The sequence below is a fragment of the Antechinus flavipes genome, chromosome 1 (genome assembly GCF_016432865.1).
Source record: "Antechinus flavipes isolate AdamAnt ecotype Samford, QLD, Australia chromosome 1, AdamAnt_v2, whole genome shotgun sequence".
NCBI classification, from domain to species: Eukaryota; Metazoa; Chordata; class Mammalia; order Dasyuromorphia; family Dasyuridae; genus Antechinus; species Antechinus flavipes.
This window is the reverse complement of record NC_067398.1, coordinates 542,617,721-542,641,903: the sequence shown is the minus strand read 5'-3', so window position 1 is coordinate 542,641,903 and position 24,183 is coordinate 542,617,721. Positions and strand designations below refer to the sequence as shown.

Below are 24,183 nucleotides of genomic sequence, written 5' to 3'. Positions count from 1 at the left end.
GACGTCAAGGTGTCAATCTTTCTTCACTGTGCAGTTCACCAGCCTGAGTCTCTGCCCCAACTAGCTTTTTTTTTTTGGGAAAAACTGTCTATAGCTGGATGCTGAACTTTCCCCTTCAGGCTTGGAAAGTACCACTTCCCCCTGATTAATATCTCCTTTGTCTGTTTCTCAGTTCCCTGTCCCAGCAGTGATCATTGCTGTTGTGGCAGCTGAGGTGATTTATTTGGAGCTTAAATCACTGATCCTCTAAAGGAGGTGATGGCAAATGCTGTTATATAGAGTTGATGGCAAATGCTGTTATATGGAGTTGAGATACAGTCCTGTTCCTTTTCTCTGTTTATCCATTCTTATATAGCTATTTTTCTGTAGCACAGAATACTGCTAATGTGTTTCTGGCTTATGGGATAGCATTTATTATGAGCCTGTGATTTGAATTCCTAGTGTATAAGTCTTGTGGTATCATGCTTGGTGATAGGATTCAAGATGCTGAGTGAGCTCTGGTTAAATATTAGCTTATTGAATTTGTAACTTTCTTTTGCATTCCTAGTATTGTGGGCCATGGACACAGCTGAAGTTGCTTGATCTCTAGTGTATAGTGTCCCTTTTAGAGACATTTGAGAGATTTTGAGCATTAGAGAAAATATTTTGAACTCTATTTTGTTGGTCATAACTACTTCATTTCATTTAGCAGCCTTAACAGATTTCTTTCAGAGAATCCAGTGCCCCAACCACTATTAGCTGTAAGGATTCTCACTTTATTGAAGTGTCAGGGACAGATTATCTTGTCCTTTTAATTAGGATACCATGGTTGGTTTATTCATTTAACCTCTGTCCTTAAATGTGAAGCAATAGCTTGTATAACACTTGTACAGTGGGTTAGCATCTTGTATCCTTTATAAGCTTTGCAATTAAAAATAATTTTAATAATTCTTTTTTGGTTAGTTTTATATTTGAATTTTCATTCTTAAATTTTTTTAGCATACAAGTTTTTTTATTTTTGCTTTGCAGATTGGTGCAATTAGGCATTTTCTTTCTTTCTTTCTTTCTTTCTTTCTTTCTTTCTTTCTTTCTTTCTTTCTTTCTTTCTTTCTTTCTTTCTTTCTTTCTTTCTTTCTTTCTTTCTTTCTTTCTCTCTCTCTCTCTCTCTCTCTCTCTCTCTCTCTCTCTCTCTCTCTCTCCCTCCCTCCCTCCTGTCCAGGGTCACACAGCTAGGCAGTGTTAAGTGTCTAAGATCTGCTATACATATTTCCATAAGTATCATGCTGCACAAGAAAAATTAGATCAAAAAGGAAAAACAAATGAGAAAGAAAACAAAATGCCAGCCATCAACAACAAAAAAAGTGAAAATATTATGTTGGGATCCATATTCAGGCCCCAGTTCTCTCTCTGGGTACAGATGGCTCTCTTCATCACAAGATCATTGGAACAGGCCTGAATCATCTCATTGTTGAAAAGAGCCACGTCTATCAGAATTGATCATCCTATAGTCTTCTTGTTGCTGTGTGTAATGATCTCCTGGTTCTACTCATTTCCCTTAGACATCAGTTCATGTGATTCTCTCCAGGCCTCTCTAAAATCAACCTACTGATCATTTTTTATAGAACAGTATATTCTATATAATATACATATACCAAAACTTACTTAGCCATTCTCTAACCAATGGTCATCCATTCCATTTCCAAGAGGTGCTACAAACATTTTTTGTACACATGATTCCTTTTCCCTTTTACCTGATCTTTTTGGGAAACTGGCCTAGTAGAGACACAGCTGGATCAAAGGGTATGTAAAGTTTGATAACCTTTTGGGAATAGTTGCATAATGCAGAGCCCAACTTTAACATAAAGTCATGTCAAAGCTAGAAAATGAGACAACAAAAAAGAAGAACCCGACCATAGAAAGTTAGAATGGTGACAGAGAAGATAGAGGCACAAATGTAGAAGACAAAAAAATTAAAATAGCTACCTTCAGAGTTTCAAAGAAAAAAATGAATTGATCCCAGGCCTTATAAAGAATTCCTCAAAGAGTTCAGAAGAATTATAAAAATCAAATAAAAGAGACAGAGGGTAAATTGGGGAAAGAAATGAGAATGATGTAAGAAAATCATAAAAAGAGAAAATTAAAACACTAACAATGCACTATTGGTAGTCTTTTGAATTGATCCATTGATTTGGTAGAAGTATTTGGAAAGATACCCAAAGGTCTATAAAGCTATGCATAAAACAAGCAATAGCATTACTGGGTCTGTATCTCAAAGAGATAAGAAAGGAAGGATGGACTTACATGTACAAAAATATTCCAAACAGCTTTTTCTACTGGTGAATAGTTGGAAATTGAGAGGATGCCCATCAGGGAATAGCTAAACAAGTTATGGAATATGATTGTGATGGAATACTATTGTGTTATAAGAAAAATTGACATGAACTGTTGCAAAGTGAGTTGAGCAAAACCAGGGAAAGGTAGTAAATAGTAATAGCAATAATGTATGATGATCAATTGTGAATGACTTAGCTTTTTTTCAGCAATACCTGTGATCTAAAACACTTCTGAAGGACTTGTGATGAAAAATGGTATCCATCTCTAGAGAAAGAATTCTTAGAAAATGTGAATGAAAATTGAAGTATACTTTTAAAAAGATTTTTTCTATGTCTTTCTTGTTTGGTGTTTTGACTGTTTTCTTTTTTACAACATGACTAATATGGAAATGTTTTGTATATCTGTATCTAATGCTTGTTTTCTCAATGAGGTGTGGGGCAGGGAACAAGTGAATTTGGAGCCCAAAATTGTTTTCTTTTAAATATGTAACTGGGAATAAAATAGAATATCAAGTAAATAATTAAAAAATAAAAGAAAGAATTCCTTGCATTTTCAAAAAAAAAAAATATGAAGTTACCACTCAGTCTTTTCCTTCAGTCTAAGCAGTACAAAATGGAAATTATGGAAACGACACATATTCAGACTCTTGCTTAAGGAAGATTTTTTCATTAAATAATATAATGAAGGAAATGACATATCATAGTTTTGCTATGGTCTTTCCCTCTTTTAAAAAGAGAGTTAAATACAGAGTATCCTAAAAGTCTTACAAACATTAAAACATGTATTAGCATAACATATGTACAACAAACATTGACATAATTACAAACACTTAATATATTTGTTAGGAATTGTAAATTAAAGTGAATTTATGTGTCTCATTTTAGTATCTTTTTATGTGCTTCTTTTGAAGGTCACTCTGTGAGACTCCTGGGTCAAAAGAAATCCAATGGAAAACGTTTGGGGGGAGCTCGTTTGGATTTGCCTAAGATAAGAAAAAATCCACTGATAGAAATAATTTCTATCAATACAGGGTAAGATCCTTTCAACATTACTCATATTCAGAAACATCCATGAATTCAATATCATTTTTTCCCAAGCATGTAGTATTAGAGTAATTGAATATTTTATGGGAGGAAAAATCTGCAAAATTACTAAAGTATTTAATAATACTCTTTTGGAAAATTTTTGTTATGTAGCATAAACTGTACCTAAGTAGTGAATTTCTGCAATTTTGAAACTAATATTATCATTGTCATTCACTATTTATCATAATATAGATACAGTATCTTTGAAAGTAAAGTGTTTGAACATTTTATTTTTTATGAAATATGAATACATCTTCATCTTTGTCTATTTGTAGTATATTACTATTAAACATTATTCAATTTATTCTCTTGTGCTTTGAATATTGATTAGCAGTACTGTGTGCTTTTAAAAATATAGTTAATGAGTTTTGAATTAATGAAAGCATTATAAGTGAATAAAATATTTTTTTAGCTCTGTAGATCTGAAGTTATATTAGACTCTCACTTTTCCTTATTCAGAACATACCTTGTTTTACTTCAGAATATTTTAGTTAATATTTTAAAATTATTACTCTCCCTTGAAGGTATAACATGAAAGTAGAACCTAAGAGAAAATAATCCATTTCATAATTTAATCATTATTAGAAATGTTTCATGTCTTGCCCTTGTTCTTGGTATCATAAACTAGGACAACAATTTCCCATTTCATAAGAATAGGCCACTCACTAGAGCAACATTTTCATTATCTCTTACTAGTGCAGAAAAATCATTTTGCTTGCCCTTTTGTTTCTTCTCCTTCCATCTCTTCCTTCTTACCAAGAAAGGTTTGACTTACATACTCTTTTCTCTTCCCCAGTATTATGGTCAGTGCTATAATATTTTTACTGAGCCGTGACTCAATAAAACTTACTGATGAGTATTGTGGTTTCTAAGGCAAATATACTCAGTGGAATTTATCTTTTTTTTTTTTTTTTTAACTCCTACTTGCCTGATGATCTTTTATAGCCCACTTTACTGGGTGTCACTTCCTGTAAGAAGCCTTTTCTTGACTCTTAAGCTATTATTTTGCTATCTTTCCTGTCTTTTACAGCCAAAGTCCTAGAAAAATATATGTCTACATATATCACTCATTTCCAAGGATCTTAAGATTTGCTTTTCAGTCTTGTTTAGCTAAAACTTCTTAGTGAAATAATTTTTAGATTGTCAAATCTGATGGCTTAGTTTCAGATTTCCTCTTGTTTGATCTCTGTGTAAAATTGACATTATTGTTTACCTTTTCTTCCTTGATATTCCTTTCTGTAAAGACCTTATTTTCTTCTGGTTCTCTTTCTACTTGTCTGACCACTTCTCATTCTGTTTTGCTATATCTTCACTTAGGTCCCTCACAAAAGGTAGGTGTTCCCTAAGCCCTTCATTTCTTCTTTCTCTTTACTTTCTTGGGGGCCCTACCAGATTTCTTGTGTTCACTGTTACCTCTAAGTCAGTGACTCTAAGAACTATATTTCTGGCTCTCTTCTATCATTATCAACTTCCTAGTTTATGTTTAGAACAATTCTATATACATCTCAAATTCATCATATCCAAAGTAGAATTCATGTTATTCCCCAATTCCTGTTCCATAACTCACTCCTTTTCCAAACTTCAATTTCTTTGGTGATTACCATTGTTCTTTCATTCACTTGAGTCATTCTCCACTTTTTGTTTTTCACATTGTATAGGGTGGTGGTGGTGGTGGTGGTGGGTGCACATGCACACATATATTTGTTTTCTTTTGAAGCATTCCCAGTTCTAATTGTACTGCATTTCTTGTACCTGCCCCCTTTTTCTCTGCTCGCATAGGTGTCTTCTCATTTCGGCCCTTAGCACCTCTTACCTGGATGATTACAGTAGCTTATTAATTACTCATTACTTGTTCTTATTACTATTACTAATTATTTATTCCTGCCTCAAGTCTGTCCCTTCTCTCATCTATCCTCCACACAGTTGCCAAAATGATATTCCTTAAACACTCATCTGGCCTTACCATTCCCTTGCTCAGTAAACTCCAATGTTTCCTATTGCCTCCTGCTTTAAATACAAAGTCCCATATTCAGTCGGAGGTAGTGGCCTAATATTTTGAATAATTAAGCAATATTAAAGCAATGAGGTGTTTTCAAGAATAGAGTTTTAAAGAAAAAAATAGAAATGGTTTTAGTAAGGTAGAAAAGGACTTGCCCACAAATCTGAAAAGTCTTTCTGAAAAAAAAGGATCGGGAATAATAAAGCACAGAAAGATCTGATTCAATTGATAAAGATAGAATTTAGCATAAAGACCTTTCTTTTTTCCCTCCACTATGCATGTACAAAGGATTAGACTAAAGGCAGTTTAAAACTGCCTCGTTATACAGGAGATTATGAAAATAATCTTACCTATTCCATAATAACTATACATAGTTATAGCAATAAGCTCCATTCCTTGCATTTAACTTCACTTTTATTATGCCTTCAGGAAAAGCTCTTTGCCAAGAAACTCATTACTCTACTGATTGCATTAGTATCTTTAGTTGCCTCTTCCCCTCTCATTGGAGGGCTAGAGGATAGAGCAAAAACAGCCATTTCCCACCAGTTATACTCCTTGAATTTGATTCCACCATCATCATAACTCTACACATCCATCATGTGTCTTGTGCTCACCTTCTACTTTTCAGCTTTTGTGTATTGTCTTCCCCTGATAGAAAAGTGTATGCTCCTTCCAGTTAGGAACTTCCTATTTTTTGTTTGTATCCCCCCACATTTACCACAGTATCTGACACATAGCAGGCCCTTAGTAAAGTTTTACTGTATTGTATTGCATTATATTGTAATGAAAGGTGATGAGAAAGTTAAACTATTCAACTCTTACTTTACTTCTGTTTTTTTTCCAAGGTGAAGAATGATCTTTTGACCAGGGAAAATGGAACAGGAATGACAAATATGAAGTGGAAAGAAAAGTAGTAGGGGATTTCTGAACCACAATTAGTGATCTTTGAAAGGTGAAACAGAATACAAGAGTTGTACAGTGTTTGGAACATGATGGTTCCAATTAGAAAAAAAGGAAAGACAAAGAGGATTAAATTTGTAGTACACAAAGAAATTTGATAAATGATAGCTTCATCAAGAACAGTTCATGGCAAAATAGCCACTTTTCTTTTTCTTCATTGATAGAATCACTAAACTTAGTAAATCAGAATAATGCTGTAGACATGCTACCTAAATTTCAGCAAATCTTTTGACATCATTTCTCATGCTTGCTGAAAAATGATGTAGGAGTTTTAATGGCTTGCACGCTTGAACTGATTCAGCAGTGTTGATAACAGCAGTTAGGAAAGTTAATGTGACTTTAAATTACACTGAGAGGTATAATATCCTGTCATATTAGTGCTTCTTCTGATGTTTGGACTTTTCTCTTGTGAAACCACATTTTGAGTCTTATCTTCAAATCTGACATAATATTATAGGAAGGACATTGGAAAGCTATTATCATATTCAAGGGCAAAACCAGAATGCTAAAGAGTCCTGCACCCATCCTGTACAAGATTGATTAAAAGTACTAGTAGTTGAGACAAGGTAATTTGGGGATAACATTATTGTCATCTTCCAAATTTTTAAATTTTTGCAGTGTAAAAGTAGGATTAGATTCATTCTTCTTAACTTTGAAGGACTTAAATAGAAGGAATGGAAGGAAGTTGCAAAGAAATATATTTCTATTTGGTACAAAGAATAACTTGCTAACAATTAGGGCTAACAATTAACAATGTCAAAATTGTTAGTCTTAGAATATTTGCTCTTACTAGAGATTCTCTCTCTCTTTTTTATTGTAGCTTTTTATTTACAAGATAAATGCACGGGTAATTTTTCAACATTGACAATTGCAAAACATTTCGTTCCAATTTTTCCCCTCCTTACTCCCACCCCCTTCCCTAAATGGTAAGTAGACCAATACATGTTAAATATGTTTATTACTAGAGATTCTCAATGAGAGACTCAAAGACCAGTTGTTTGCAGGATTGTACAGAGACTTCTTGGTTAATTTACATTAGCTGTCTTCTGAATTTCCTTTTAAATTTGAAAGTCTATTGTTCTAATACTTAGATATCTTACCTAATCTCTTTCTATTTTATTTACTTATGTATTTTGGCATATGGGACCAGCTCATTTTCAATCAGCAGCCAAACCACAAATAATTAAGTATTTCTTATATGCCAGATACTGTACTTTGTATACAAATGCAAATATGAAATAGTTCCTGCCTTCCAGGAACTTATTTCTATTGTGGGAGACTATATATACACACTGACTTATACACAAGATTAAATTTTAAAGGCTTTTTAAAAAAAGTTTTTGGTAGGGCATAAATTATTGTAACAGCATTCTTTTGAACTCTTAGATGTAATTTCTCCTTGCCCCCTCACCCCCTCTCTTTATGAGTTTGAGACAAACTCTGGGAAAACAAGAATATATAATGAGAATTTGTGTTTGCAGCTCCCTGCAGGTATGGAAAAAATCTTGTATTATCAAAGAAAGACAATACTACACAGTGATTTCCAAAGCAGGAAATTATCCTGTAATAATAATTATTACTTTGAGAATATTAAACTTTAAGAACTTAAAACACAATTAGATTTTGTTAATCTTGAATTAGCCAAAGGGAATATTTATAATTGTCAAACCTAATGATTTTTCTTAGTCTTCCTCTTTCTTCCTTTCTCTCAGGGTCTCAGATTTATGATTTTGGCCTTGTTTTGGACTCCTCCCTAACCTTTATATAACCTTTTATTCAGTCAGTTGCTAAAATTTCCTATTTCTATCTTTATAGTAGCTCTCATATCTGTTCCCTGTGGTGTTCTCTTCTTTAAAATAATATGATGGTTCTCTCTATGAGCAGGTTTCTTGGGGAGGTTTTCTGAAGGCAGCTTTAGTTTCAGTTCAGAGTAATAATCACTCCAAATGCAGCCAGGTGTTAAAAGTTCAGACTTCCTCCAAAATAGCCTGGTTAGTTTTCTTAGAGGCCTATCTCTCTCTCCTTGATTCTAAGAGCTCTCTCTGAATGTCTCCAAATCCAAAGGTTTGTCCTTCAGCCTCCATCCAGCACAAAGGTGGAAAATGGAATGAATCTGACTCCATCTCCGAGAGTGAGATTATGGGTTTCCTCCCAGAGTGCTCTGTGGTCCTAAGAGCTTCTTGCTTATAAGCTCTCTAAAGGTGTGAACACAAGCATTGTTTCTATCATTTCCACTTAGTACCTTGTTTCAAATTCTGGCCCATAACATCTCCTTGTAAGATCAGATCAATCATACTGAACCATGCTAAATTAGATAATTATTGTCTCTATATCAACTTTAATGACTTAACAGCTTGTAAGGATTCTAACATCTCCCGCTTTCTTTTGTTTTGGAACATAAGGTGGTCATGACCTCCCTGACTTCTCAAGGAGATGAGAACCCCAAAAAGAAGGTGATCATGCCTTCCCTGACTGCTCAAAAAAAGAAGTGAAAACACCATAAAAAGAAGGTGGTCACACCCTCCTTGACATCTTAGGAAGGGAGATGAAAATACCAAAGAAATAGGAAATCAAATCAGATTAGCGGGTTTCTAAAGGGCTCACTTGGAACAAGTATACATAAATCCATCAATATGGGAGACATTACACATAATTACATAAAATATATAAGCACATAGCCATATAACACAGGCTAGTAGTGATGTAACAAATCACATGAATCAACATGAGAATTTACACATGCCCATAAGTCCTAGAAATAGTCCAAAAAGAATCCATTATCCATTAATTCATGTGCCAGGAATCCAATAATTCCTGCAAGCTTTGAAGTACTGCAATAGTCTCATCAACAATTTTTCATCTTAGGGAATTCAATGATTCCTGCTGGTTTTCAAGAACTGAAAGCTGAAGATTTTAAAGTTCTTTTAACAGTCTCATTGTCAGCCATGCTCTTTCAGTGTCAGATGTTTCTTAAATCTTCTCCTTTGTTTTGAGGTTTTTCTCTTTTTCTGTTTCTCTCTGATGGACAAGGCGAATATGGCTCATTGGCACTCATCTGATTCCTTTTCCATCTGTAAAAATAAAAGCAAACCCTTTCTCCCAAGCAGTTAACCTATCTAATTCCCTTCTACTTACCACTTTTGGGATTTCTCCTCATCATCTGGTAATTATATTGGAGCTGTTTTGCACTGGACACTGCCCAATTGGGTTAAAAGGCCTGTATTCTCCCCAACTGTAATCTTTTCCTGCCATGTGATTATTTTTAGGCTGATTGATCACATCAGAGTCCTGACCTTCTAAAGACTTTCTGGGTGTAACCTCAGCTGCCATCATGCCCCACCTGTCTTTTGATTGATATCTTGGGGCTGGGCCCTGCCTCTCATTTCTCTGGGTCACTCTACATTCAGAGGCCTAGTGAAAGCCTCGGTTGCATTTTGGACATGGGATTTTGGGTTTTCTCTCACCCTGTCCTGTCACTCTATCTCTATATCTACACTGAGCTCTCAAATATTCAACTTTTCCACACTGAAAACATTGACGATTTTCTCTAGAAGTCCCTTGTCAAGAGGGACTCTGTCTTCCCATATTCATCATAGTCTGGTTATAATAAGCATTTGTGCCCACTGTGGCACAGCACCTTATGATCTCCTCTAAAGGAGCATCTTTGTCTAGTCCCCATATAATTCTTTTGCAAACTTCATTGGCAGTTTCCTTAGCCAGATGTCTGGTCATTATTTCTGTAGCTGCATTATCTCCAATGGTTCTTATTACAGCTGTTTGCAAACGTCCCACAAAATCTGCAAAAGGTTCATTGGGACCTTGCTCTATTTTTGTGAAGGCTTCCCCTCAATCTTTTTGTCCTGGGAGGGACCCCCAAGCTTTTATTGCAGCCTTAAAAATTTGCTCATAATGGGAATAATAAATCTGTTCTGAATTCTCTGCATACTGACCTTCACCAGCTAGTTGGTCAAAAGTGATTTGTCCAAGAACTCCTGTTTGCCTATTGCGTTGGGCTTGAATCCTACATAATTCATGAAACTCCGAAAGCCACAACAAATTCTGTCCAGGTTGTAAACATGTTCTAGTTATGGATTTCCAATCATTCGGGCTTAAGATTTCATAAGACAAACTATCTAGTAACAGCTTAACATAAGAGGATGTAGCCCCATAAAGAGTGCAACCCTTTTTCAAATCTTTAATTTTTTCCAAATTAAAAGGAGTGTATTTTCTCTCTTTTTGACCTGAAGAGTCAAGCTTTTCAATCACAGGATATGCATTTATAAAATCAGATATAGCTTCTCCTTCATTTTTTGCCTTAATTAATGTCTTTTCTAATCTTGTCATATTCTGCTTCACAGGAGATGCTGATTGTATTTTTGCCTCTCTCCCTCTCCCTTCTTCCTCCACCCATGAAGGGTTAATTGAGGAGGGAGGGTCATGAGATGTGGAATGATCTAATTTCTCCTTCTGTGAAGTATCACACTCAGAATTGTATTTAACTCCATTCTTATCTGATTCTTCCTCCTTTTCACCTAGTTTAGTTGGCACCTCCCCTTCTTGCTCTTTCTTCTTTTTCTTCATTCTAACACTTAAATAATTTCCTAAAGCCAGTTGTATTAAATTATATGTATTAAGTATGTCTTTGAAAATTGCATTTTTATTGCACAATTGACAAAAGATCATCTCCTTCTAATTTCCACTCCATTGAGTTTCGATTAGAATTGTATTCACCCAGTTGCTCTCTGATTAATTTCCACTCGTCTAGATCCAATTCTTTTTCCATAGAGAACCAAGGATATATGTGCTTTACAGTTTCTAAAAGTTCAGTGATCTGCTCCAAAATTATAATCAAACCTTGGCTTTCCATAACCTTGACAATGCTCTCTAAACATTTTCCTTGAACAGAAACAGAAGGCTGTTTCTAAACATCTGTCCCATCTTAGCTGAAATTCTACTTTAACCCTTTTAACAAAATTTCTTTGTTGTACTCACCCTAATTTCTGGGTTGAGGAGACTTTTCCCCTGAGATCAGAGTCCTATCAGTCCCACGTTCAGGGTGCCAAAATGTGGTGTTCTCTTCTTTAAAATAATGTGATTGCTCTCTGTGGGAGAGCAGGTTTCTTGGGGAGATTTTCTGGAGGCAGCTTTAGTTTCAGTTCAGAGTAATAATCACTCCAAATGCAGCCAGCTGGTAAAAGTTCAGATCTTTTATTGCTTCCTATAAAATAGCCCTGTTAGTTTTCTTGGTGGCCTATCTCTCTGCTTGGTTCCAAGAGCTCCCTCTAAATGTCTCCAAATCTAAAGATTTGTTCTTCAGCCTCCAGCCAGCACAAAGGTGGAAAATGGAATGAATCTGACTCTACCTCCAAGAGTGGGCTTGTGAGCTTCTCTATCTCCCAAAGTGCTCTGTGTCTGTCCGGAGTGCCTCTTTGTCTGTCCCAGAGTGCTCTGTGGACCTAAGAGCTTCTTGCTTATATGAGCTCTCTAAAGGTGTGAACACAGGCATTGTTTCTATCAGTTCCACTTAGTACCTTGTTTCAAGTTCTGGCCCATAACATCTCCTTGTAAGATCAGATCAATCATACTGAACCATGCTAAATTAGATAATTATTGTCTCTATCAACTCTAATGAGTTAACAGCTTGTAAGGATTCTAACAGTCCCCCTTCTGTCCAGTCATATAGTTACTACCTCAGTTGAGGCTCTTATTACTTCTTGCCTAGATTATTATAATAACTCCCTAATTGGCCTCCCTATTTCATGCATTCTTCCTACTCCAGCCTATTCCATATGCTGCTAAATGATTTTTCCTTAAGATACTGAGGAAAAATCATTCCCTCTACTTGGAAGAGACCTACACAATTCAGCTCTAACTTAAAATCTTAGTGGATATTACTTCCTCTCCCACAACATACAATCTGCCTAAGTTTTCTCTTGGTTCCTCACTTGAAACACACTCTCTTCTGTCTTTTCCCTTTCATATTGGTTATCCTCCATTCTTGGACTGCACTTCTTTATTGTTATCTTATCAATAATTAGTAAACATTTATTAAGCATCCGCTATGTTCCAGACAGTGTGCTAAATGCTAGGTGGACAAAGAAAGAAATGGGAGAGTCCCTGCCCTTAAAGAGCTCAGCATGTAATTGGGGCACAACATTTATAAAGAAGCTGTAAGGGGGGGGGGGTAGAAAGGAAGGTTCTTCCTTGTGAGGGCATGATGAAATCATGCAGGCAAGGTGGGAAATGTTTATTTTTATCATGCAGAATGATCAATTCCTGGAGTAGGAACGTTTATGAATAGTGGGACTTCACAAAATTGATCTTCCCCTCCTACATGGAGCTTAGTAGGCACCATCTTCTGCATGGAGCCTTTTCTGAGCCGTCCAGCTGCTAGTAAAGTCCCTTGCAAACAGCTTTATACTTTGTACACATTCATATTTACTCTTCTCTTTATATTACTGTGTTCCTGTTTTTCCTTGGTTCTCCTCTAAACTGTCTCATCTTTGCTAGTCTTTCTTTTTATTGTCACTTATAATCATTTATTTCCAAATATTTAATGAGTATTTCTCACTGGTTGTTTTCTAGTCATCTCAAGGCTAATATGTTCAAAGCAGAACTAGTTATCTTCCAAAACCTTCTGTTCTTCCATGTTTGTGTTGATGACGTCTTCATCCTACTAGTCTCCCAGTGTTATAATCATGACATTATCCTTGGTTTCTCACTCTCCTTTCTCCCATATATCTATCTAATCAGATGCCAGATTTAGTTCTAAAACTTGCTAGGTAGATAAAATATTAGACCTGGAGTGAAGAAAATCTTAGTTCAAATCCTACCTCAAACAGTCATAGTGCTGAGAACCCTGGGAATGTATTTTACTACTTTCTGCCTCAGGTTTTTTATCTTTAAAATGGAGATTTTAATAGCACCTGCTTCCCAGTGTGGTTATGAGGATCGTATGAAAAAACATACACAGCATTGTGCAAACTTTAAAATGCTATATAAATCATGTAATTATTATTATTATATCTTTTACATCCTTTTTTCTCTTTAGTAAATACTCCTCCCAATGATGCCTTCATTAACAATTGCATAAACTTTTACAAAAGTCTCATATTTGATGTCCCTGCTTTGAGTATCCTTCCAGATTACCCTCTGCACAATTTCCTGAATGACTTCCCTAACATGCAGTTCTGGCCCTATTATTGCCATACTTTGAATTGATTCTTGTTTCATTCATTTAAATCTTTTCACACTCTGGCTCCAATGTAAATTTCTGCCTTATACATCACTTCTCTCATATTCTTCAGTCCAGCCAAACTGACCTTCCCGTTGCTCTTTATGTGACTGAGCATTTGTCTTGCTAACCCTCATGCCAGTGTTAAGGACCTTACAGATATTATCTTTTTTAATCCTTACAACCACACTAGGAGGTAGGGACTATTATTACTATTCTCATTTTACAATTGAAGAAATTGAGGCAAATAGAGTTCTTCACCTAGTGTTAAACAACTAGAAGTTGTTGTATGAGATAGAATTTGCATTCCCTTCTTCTCTCTTGTCTTTCAGAATTTCTGTTCCATCAAGACTTAGTTCAGAAATCTTTCTTCTTCAGGAAATTTTTTCTGATTCTCTATTGCCCCTAAGTACCTTCCCCAGTAAGGTTATCTTCTATATATTTCCCTTTATTTTTTGTGTGGCAGTATATCTTGTCTGTTTTCTGCCTTGACTAAAGAATAATCTCCTTGACTGCAGGGACTGTTTTGTTTTTCTTTGTGTCTCTTGTACTTAGCACAGTCCCTGACATATAGTAGGCATTTAATAAATGCCTGTGAGTTGATATTAGTTGGTTCTAACATTTTAATCCTTTGAAGTAATTATACCTATTTCTGTGATCATCTTGTTGTAAAAGTTGTAATTATCCTTCTAACAAAAACTTGAGATTGTTCAAATATAATTTTTTTTACATGTTGCATTTAAATATTTTAGATAATTTTGCCATATTATTTTGAGGATATGAAGTTACAAATTAAATTTTGCAAAACTGAGTAAGAAAATTTAATGAAGCTTTGAATAAATTATATTGAATTTGCATTAGTATTTATGTTTATTTCTGTGTTATTATGACAACAAGGATGAAACACTTATTTTAGTAAAGGAAGACAGAAAATTCCATTTTTATTATTAATGTTATTTTTTTACCATTATTACAGTTTCCTGATCAGGGAAGCTACATGAATATATAATCTTTAAGTTACATTATATAGTCATATCTGTATCATATGCCGAATCTATTAGTGCTGGGAAAGACTAGTATTAGGAAGGATTTCATGAGATTACATAGAAATTCAAGCATGAGGTTGATGAGAGTCTGTACTAGAGTGATATGCAGGGCTGGTGACATCTGCTGGAGAAGACAACTTGCTTGGATAGTGCTGCTACAGCATCTCATAATGTGGGAAACTCAGAGGCAGCTCTGAATAGGGGAAAACATATTGGAGAGATGGGTCTGGAAGAAAGACAAGGTTTCACAAGGGACCCAGTGAAAAAGGAAAACATAGATGTTTGCATTTTCTAATATTCTCATACCCAAGGCATTTGTCATCTGACTTCCTGATACAGATTTTTTTGGAACTTAATCTGGGGTTTCTTCCATTGGATTTGACTTATGTTAAATAGAGTTTTTGATCTATCAATTCAGTTGCTTACTAGTTGACTCTGACAGATTGCTTATACTTCATCCTGTTTAAAAATCCATCTAGTCTTTCACTGTCAGGTAACTAAAACAAAAGAAGTGAACATGGTAACTTTTTTTTCTTTTGCTGACAAATGTTTTTATTTAATGCTTTTTTCTAATTACATTTAAAACAATTAAAAAAAAAAACTTTTGAGTTCTAGATTCTCTCCCTTATCCTCAGTCCCAGCCCTCATTAAGAAATCATATGTGAATTTATGCAAAAACATTTCCATAAAAGTCATGTTGTGAAAGAAAACATAGATCTTCCATCTCAATAAAAGAAACCCTCATGAAAAATAAATTTAAAAAAGAGAGAAAGTATGATTCAATCTGTATTCAGACACAATCAGTTTCTTCTCTGGTTATGGATAGGATTTTTCATTATAAGTCCTTCAGAATAGTCATGGATCATTGTATTGCTGAGAATAGAAAAGTCATTTACATCTTATCATTCCAGAACATTGCTATTACTTTGTATACAGTACATTTTACTTTGTTTCAGTTTATGGAGGATTTTCCTCCATATTCCATGACAATCATACACCACAATTTATTCAGCTATTCCTCAGTTGATGGACATCCCTTCAATTTCCAGTATTTTATCTTGAGAGGAAAGCAGCTACAAATATTTTTGTACATATAGATCTTTTTGCTTATTTTTTTAAAAATTTCTTTTGGAATTCAGACTTAGTAGTGGTATTATTAGGATAAAAAATATGAATGAATTTATATGAATATACCCTTTTGGGCATAAATTTTTGATCATTTGCCAATTGGGGCATAGCTTTTATTTTTTATAAATTTGACTCAGTTCCCTCTATGTTTGAGAAATTAGGCCTTATCAGAGAAGCTTGCTTCAAAATGCTTTTTTATAATTGCTATTGTTGGATATATTTTCTTCCATTTGTTCTATTCTCGTCTTTCTCCCCGTCCACCCTCAAAAGTGTTTTGCTACTGATCACTTCCTTCCACATTATGCCCTCTTGTTTATCTCCCTCTCCCTTTCCCATATCCTATTTGCCTCCTTTTATCCTGCAGAGTATGATAGATTTCTATACCCATATTGACTGTATAACATGGTAACATTTTTTAAAACATTTTATTTTAGTTTAGTTTTTAGTTTTCAACATTCATTTTTTATTAAAGCTTTTTATTTTCAAAATATATGCATGGATAATTTTTCGGCATTAACCCTTGCAAAACCTTGTTTTCCAAATTTCCCTTTCCTATCTTCCACACCTTCCCCTATGTGGCAAGTAATTCAATATATGTTAAATATGTTACAAAATGTTTTAAATCCAATATATGTTTACATATTTATACAATTATCGTGCTGCACAAGAAAAATCAGATCAAAAAGGGAAAAAAAATGACAACAAAATGCAAGCAAACAACAAGAAGAAGAGGGAAAATGCTATGTTGTGATCCAAACTCAATTCCCACATTCCTCTCTTTGGATGCAAATGGCTGTGTCCATCACAAGTCTATTGGAACTGGCCTGAATCATCTCATTGTTGAAAAGATCCATGTCCTTCAGAATTGATCATTGTATAATCTTGTTGTTGCCATGTATAATGATCTCCTGGTTCTGCTCATTTCACTTAGTATCAATTCATATCAGTCCTTCCATGCCTCTCTGAAATCATCCTGTTGGTCGTTTCTTACAGAACAATAATATTCTCTAACATTCATATACTGTAACTTATTTAGCCATTCTCCAACTGATGGGCATCACTCAGTTTCCAGTTTCTTGCCACTACAAAAAGGGCTTCCACAAACATTTTTGCACATGTGGGTCCCTTTTCCTCCTTTAAGATCTCTTTGGGATATAAGATACACTGCTGGATGAAAGAGAATGTACAGTTGATAGCCCTTTGAACATATTAGCATTCATTTTTATAAGATTTTTGAGCTCCAAATCCCCTCCCCAAGATAATAAGCAATCTGATATACGTTAAACATAGGCAGTCACATTAAACATTTCTATATTAATCACGTTGTGAAAGAAGTATCAGAAAAAAGGAAAACTATAAGAAAGGGAAACAAGTGAAAATTGTATGCTTCCCTCTACATGGTAACTTGTAAAGGAAAATGTATTTTGTTTTGGATTATAATAACACAATTTTCTCACAGAGTACTTTAAATATTTTAGCAGCATTTAGCATTTAATTCAAAATAGCCATAGCAATAGCAGTATCTGTCAGTTTTTTGTCATATGTTAGCTTTGAGAAGAAAAAAATAAATTCCACATTCTTCTGATTCAAGCTTTTTTTTTTCCTTCTCACAATACTAGAAAACTAATATGAATCAATGTAGAAGTATGAGTTACTCATGTAGCTTATTTGTATTTTTATTGTTGACATAGTTTATCTGAATTCAATTTGTAGAAAAATTCTGTTTCTGTAATCTGGTTCTCCTTTTTTTCAAACAAGATTCTTGCCTTTAGGGGAGAAAGTGATTAGAATGATTAGCCTGACCACTCATATCTCCTTTGAGAAGGAGTACTGGACTTGAATTAAATGTATCTGTTACCCTAAATTTTATTAGTTTAAGATAAATTATTTTTTGGTTCACCATGCTTTCCTTAAAGATGAAAAAAGTACTCTGAATTTATAATCCTAAGGTTTGATACCTTCCAACCAAATGTACAAAATGCCATTACAAATAGTGAATAGCAATTAAACAGGTTTATTTAAGCAGATAGCAAATAGAAATCAGAGAAGTTATACAGATTTTAGTATTCCAGATTATACAAGGTAGGAATGAGCTTTCCTACTGTGAATGATGTATCTTACCTGATGTAAGTCTCACCCAACAGGAAAACCAGGATATGTTGAGTCAGTAGGCAGAGACTGGCTGCCTTTCAAATTGTGTTTGGTCTTTCTTCAACTTTCTGCCCCAAAACAGCCTGTTCTTCATTCCTGTAGATCTTTCCCTATTGGTCTCTTTCTCCTGGCAAACCTGACGTCCTTCAAGATTCACATCATATCCTTCCTGTTGTGGCCTTTCTTGTTCCTCCCTAATCTCCCCTGTGCCAAGAAGACCACTACTCCATCTTTCTTTCTTTGTTGTTGTTTTGTTTTATGAATTACTTGCATGTTGACTCCCTAACTACACTGTGAGCTCCTTGATAACAAGGACAACAACAACAAAAAGAAGAAACTTTCTTTGTATCCCCAGCACTTAGCACATTGCCTGATCCCCAGGAGATGCTTCATAAATGCTATATCTTCTTTCAGAGCAAGGAGGAAGATCAATGTCTCCTTTCTTTCAAGTTCTCCCAATTATTCTATTCTTAATGCACGCATGAAGTGTCAAATAATTGTGTTCTTTCCCTCTCTCCTTCTCTCCCTCTCTCTGGCTCTCTCTGAATGTGTCTCTTTCTCGCTCTTTTTTTCCCCTTTAATGCCATTAAAAGTAAAACACTATAAGGAATGCTGCCTATGTCTTGAAAAGGACTTAGTCTCAATTAGGCCTTCTCTCCCATTAATGAAGCAAGTCTTATACAAATGCAACAGCCCTGTACCCATATTTACACTTATATTTCCCTGTAACATATGGGATGTTTTAGCAAGTCACTTAACTTTTTTTTTTAAGTAACCTTGCCTTAAGTCCCTCAACTGTAAAGAAGGAGCTAGTATTTACCAGAGTAGAGACTTAAATTGCATTGCATTCCATGCTGCTTCACTATTTCTTTTAGTTGTTAAGACAATGATACCCCAAGATGTTCAGTGATTTCACTAGAGTTATAATGAGAATCAGAGCCACTACTTTGTTGTCTGACTTTAAGTCCTATGGATACTACCACATTGGCCTTTTCTTAGGTTAAATTTAGAAGGAGGAAAAATTTTGAGTATGGATGAGAGTGATCATAATTTTTTTTTTAAGTTGTCATGTGACAATTTTGTTAGAAGCTCAGTGATTAAAATTATTTTATTTATAAGACTAAAAAATAATCTCTTTTCATAATTATTTTGGGAATATAACAACAGAATATTAGAACAATAAATTATAGTAAAGAAAACTAGGGACAGTAACAATTGCATTTAGTGCTACCTAAATGAAATTGAAGCTAACCCATAGAAAGTAGACCTTACTATCACTATATCACATAACTGAGCTCAATTAAATTAGCTTCTTCTGTTGGAGAAAATAAAAGGAAATTAGGTTCTTTCTTGCTACCAATGAGATTAAAAGTGTAGTTATACCTTACAGAAAATAAAGATCCAAATTAAGAAAAAGCGATACTCTAGAGGCAGAAAGACCTCCAATTGTTACTCTGTGATCTTAATATCACTAGCCTTAATTTTGTTATCCACAAATTGGAAAAATAACATTTACTTTATCTAATATGACTTTTTTTGACTATGTACTTGTATAATATAAATGTGTAGTTCATATAAAGCATTGTGTAAATGAAGGCCATTAATCTGGTTATTTAGGAATGTAACTCAATTAAGTAGCATTTATCAAATCCCAACTATGTGACAAATACTAAGGATAGCTAAGGATACAAAAGAGACAAAGGATAGCCCTTACTCTCAAGGAACTCAAATTCTTATGGGGGAGAAAATATTCAAACAACTATGAACAATATAAATAGAAGAATTTGGAATAGTCTTAGCAAGAAGGCATTAGCTTTAAGTTCAGAAAGGATTCTTGTAGAAGGTGACATTTTCTCTGGAACTTAAAGGAACCAGAAGGAAGAGATGAAGTAGGATATTGTCCAGATGTGGATAATAACAAGTTAAAATCTAAGGAGTCAAGAGAAGGAATGTTTGTGAAAGAAACATTAGAAAGACCAGTATCTTTGGACTTCAGGGTGAGGGATGGAAGTGAGCAAGGTCTTAAGGAGGCTAGAAAAGGAGGGAACCAGATTAGAGCTCTGTTTCTTATACTGGTTTTCATAAAAACCAGCATCTTACTTCTGTTTGCAAAACTCAAAATTCTTAAGTATCCAGAATAGTGTGGAAAAAAATAATGATGGTTACACACCTTTTAGATAGAGGAGCATTGGGGGAGGGTGGAAGCTCAGTAGATGAAGCAGCTTTTAAAATTGTTCACATCCCATGACAACATTTAGGAAATAAATGTTTTTCATATTAAAAAATTAGCTTCTTTAAAGTAGGATGTGGTGGTTTCTAATCTATTTTTCCATTCATTCTAATGGAAAAAATGGTCCTTGTTTGAGTTTTAACATTCTTGATCAATATCCCCCTTATTTTGAGAAACCCACAGCCTTTCCTGGAGATCTGTGGGGTGGGACCAAGAAGAAAACAGTGGAAAAGTTCAAACATGGTGCTGGTCTGGCTAATTGAGTTAACAATTAGTCTAAAAAATGCAGATGGTCAGGGTTAACAGAGATGGTGTTTATAAATAAAATTACTGTACATATAATTCATATTTAATTTATATTTCTAAATAATAAAATTTTAAAATACATAGTTGATATACAACCTCAAAATACCCAGAAAATTCCAAACCAAACCAGAGGAAAGAAAATTGTTTTCCCTTGTAAATAGAGGAGAAAACATGTGACCATGCAATCACCCCTAATTAGCAAGTACACCAAAATATAAATACAAACAAATCATTTCCAGGAATACATTTGAGATTTATGAACCGTATAAGTAATTTCCTTAATTATTTGATAAGAATTTGCACAGAGAAGGGAAAAAAAATTAGTTGGAGACCAGCATTTGAAGAATACATAGTAGTAATCTACTTAATGGTTGAAGATTTGCTTTAGCGATAGAAATCTTTATTCTTCAGAATTCTGACAGGTAGGATTATAGTTTTCAATGCAGGAAAATTATTGAGCCTATTGATTTTCTCCTTTCAACTGGAGATATTGTCTTCATCTCTGTTCACTGTTTGTTGTTGCCTTATTTTAGTTGTGTATGACTCTTTAACCCTAGATGGGATTTTCTTGGCAAAAATGGTTTGCCATTTCCTTCTCTGGTTTATTTGACAGATAAGGAAATTGAGACAAATAGGATTAAGTGACTTTTCCCAGGGTCACACAATTAGCTGAAGCCTGATTGATCAGCTCTTCCTGACTCCAGGTTTAGCACTTAGATAGTATACCACTCAGCACCCTGTCCACCCATATATATGTTATCTGTGCATAGTTGTTTCAAAGTTGCCTGCCTTAATAGAATGTGAACTCCTTAATGGCAAAGATTGTTTGTTTGTTTTGTTTTGCTGTTATTTGTTTTTTTGTCTTTCTTTTTATATCCCCAGGGCTTAACATAGTGCCTGGCAGGTTGTAATTAGTTAATAAAGACTTGTTGACTTGAGTTGACCTGATATCAACTTTATTATTTTTTTAAAATTCCTTTCTACATACATTCACATTGCGTTTCTACCTCCACCATATCTTTTATAATGTAACTCTTTGCTACTGATATAATGACCACTGTCATTCAGTCATTCAGAGTAGCACTACTCTCTTATTGTAGTGGTATTCTATCTGATCCCTGTCTCAAGGCTCTCCTCATACCAGTTCATCCTCCAGAATTGATTTCCCTGAAATGTATTATGTACAAAGTAATGGCAGTGTTGTGGGATGATCAGCTGTGAATGATTTTGCTATGCTCAGCAGTTTAGCAATCCAAGACTACTTTGAAGGACTTGTGATGAGAAATGCTATCTATACCCAGGAATGGAGCTGATGGTATCTTAATATAGATTAAAGCATACTTAAAAAAAAAAAAAAACACAACTTTATTTTCCTTAAGGCTTTGGGTGGTGGTGATGGAGATCTATATTTTCTTTCATAACATGACTTTCATGAAGATGTTTTATGTGACTTCACATGAACCTTCTTAATGAGATGAAGGATGGGAAGGGATGAAGGGAGAGAATTTGGAACTCAAAATTTTTGTTTTAATTTATTTTATTAAAAAAGAAAAACAAAAGTAAGACAAAACAAGAGAAATGGAACATTGTCATGTGCTCAGGACATCAGCAGGGATTCAAAGTGTTACCAGTTCAAGAAGTATATATATTAGTAGAAAAAATTATATTCATGAATGTCCATCTTTCCTTTAATTCCTTGTTCTCTGCTGCTCATCATTTTTACTTTATTTTTTTTCCCCTTTCATTTCTACCCCCACCCTTTAGGTTTAACAAGGATTTATGTGTGTGTGTACACACATACCTACACATATGTATACACAGATCACACTACACACACACACACACACACACATATACACACACCCTTTTCCTATTCCTGCTCTTTGCTTTAATTCTATTCCTTAACTTTTCTTTTACCTAACCTCATCCTATCCATAGATCCCTCCCTTTTCTTCTTCACCTACCCTTTACTTTACTTTGTCTGCCCCTCCCCCATTATTTCTTTAGAGGTTTTGGAGGGTACTATACTCTTCATGATGTATATGTAGTGTTGCCTATTTAGCCTATTCCCAATGTAAGTAGATTTTCAAAACTATGAGCCCTCTTTCCACCTCTGATGCCTCTGAGTCTTCCATTTTTCCTCTGTACCTCATTTGTACAACCTAATTATTATTTTTGCCTTAACTCTGCCCCAATCTTTCCATCTACCCTATTGCTGATATCTTAAATCTATAGTATACATTTCCATGTAAAAAACATCAATACTTTGTCCATGTTATATTTCTTGAAATTGAGTTTTGATATTGACTTTTATATTTTAAATTTTCTATTGAGTTCAGTTTTTGGTGCAAAATCCTGAAAATCTGCAAGTTCGTTGAATGTCTTTTTTTTTTTTTTCCCATTCTGTATTATAGATAATTTTACTGGATATAAGTTTACCTGCATGTCCTGTTCTTTTGCTTGTCGTATTCAAGACCTGCAGTCTTTTAGTGTGGCTGCTGCTCAGTCCTGTACAATTTTAATTGTAGCTCTAGCATTTTTGAATTGCTTTTTTCTAGTTTCTTGCAAAATTTTCATTATGATCTGGGGGTTTCAACATTTTACAATAATATTCCTGTGTGTTTTCCACTAAGGATCTCTTTGAGGTGGTGATTGGTGAATTTTTTTCTATTTCTATTTTCCATACATGTTTTGTAACTCCAGGATAACTTCTTGCATTATTGTGTCAAAGCTCTCTCTCTCTCTCTCTCTCTCTCTCTCTCTCTCTCTCTCTCTCTCTCTTTCTCTTTCTCTCTGGTCACAGCTTTCAGGTACTCCAATTATTCTTATATTTTGCTCTTCTTGAATTATTTTCCAGATCTGTTGTTTTTCTTATATTTCACATTCTATTCTAGTTTTTCATTCTTTATATTCAGTTTTGTTATTTCGTTATTTCTTGGTCTCTTTAACTAGTTTCCTCATATCCAATTCTAAATTGTCAAAGAGTTATTTTTGCTTTTAAGACTCTATCTCCTTTTCTAGTTGGTTAACATTTTTTCTACAATCTTTTTTTCTTGGATGGGTTTGGGTTTATTTTGGAGTTTTCCTCACTCTCATTCGATTTTTAAATTCTTTTTTGAACTTTTCTATAAATTCTCTCTGGGCAGAATTTACCATTACTCTTTGTTTTTTTTTTTTACTTCAGTGTCCTCCTCTGAAGATGAACCCATCTCTTCCCTATTCCCATGGTGTTTCAGTGGTTGAGTTCTTTCTTCTTTGCTAGTTTATTTTTTTTTCCAATGAGAAGAATTAGTATTATTGTGGGGTGGTACCTTCCCTTCACTTTAGCTCTTCCCTGGAACCCCAAATCAGAGCTCCCTGCTCCTGCAAATGCCCCAGCCAGCGCTATCCCTTCTCCACTGCCTTTGTACTCCCCGGTTTGCTGATTCTTTCCTGCCCAGGGCCCAGACTCAGACTCCACTCCCCACCTCCATCATCCCTCCAACTCCACCAGACTTGAGGTGTTTCTTCATGTCTTCTTGGGTGAATTCATTCCCTTTTCATCTCCGACTTTTAGAAAACTTTTCTCCAGGACATACTAGTTCCAGAAGGAATTTTCTAATCACCCAGTTACTAGAGCATTCCTTCCCCAAACTACCTTGGATTTTGTATATGTCCTAAATGTGTTTATATGTGTATGTTTTGCATCTCTTGATATAATTTAGACTGTTTTGAAGCAGACTGCTTCATAT

At 34.6% G+C, this 24,183-nt stretch overlaps 1 protein-coding gene across 2 annotated transcripts in view; it reads left to right on the top strand.

Moving 5' to 3' along the window:
• Positions 1-24,183, top strand: part of CDKAL1 (CDK5 regulatory subunit associated protein 1 like 1) — a 647,858-nt gene that overhangs the window by 178,285 nt on the left and 445,390 nt on the right. For both annotated transcript variants that reach the window (XM_051970620.1, XM_051970619.1), the window contains exon 8: positions 3,224-3,344. In XM_051970620.1, coding sequence (XP_051826580.1) covers positions 3,224-3,344 — 121 coding nt within the window. The remainder of the gene's footprint in view (positions 1-3,223; positions 3,345-24,183) is intronic.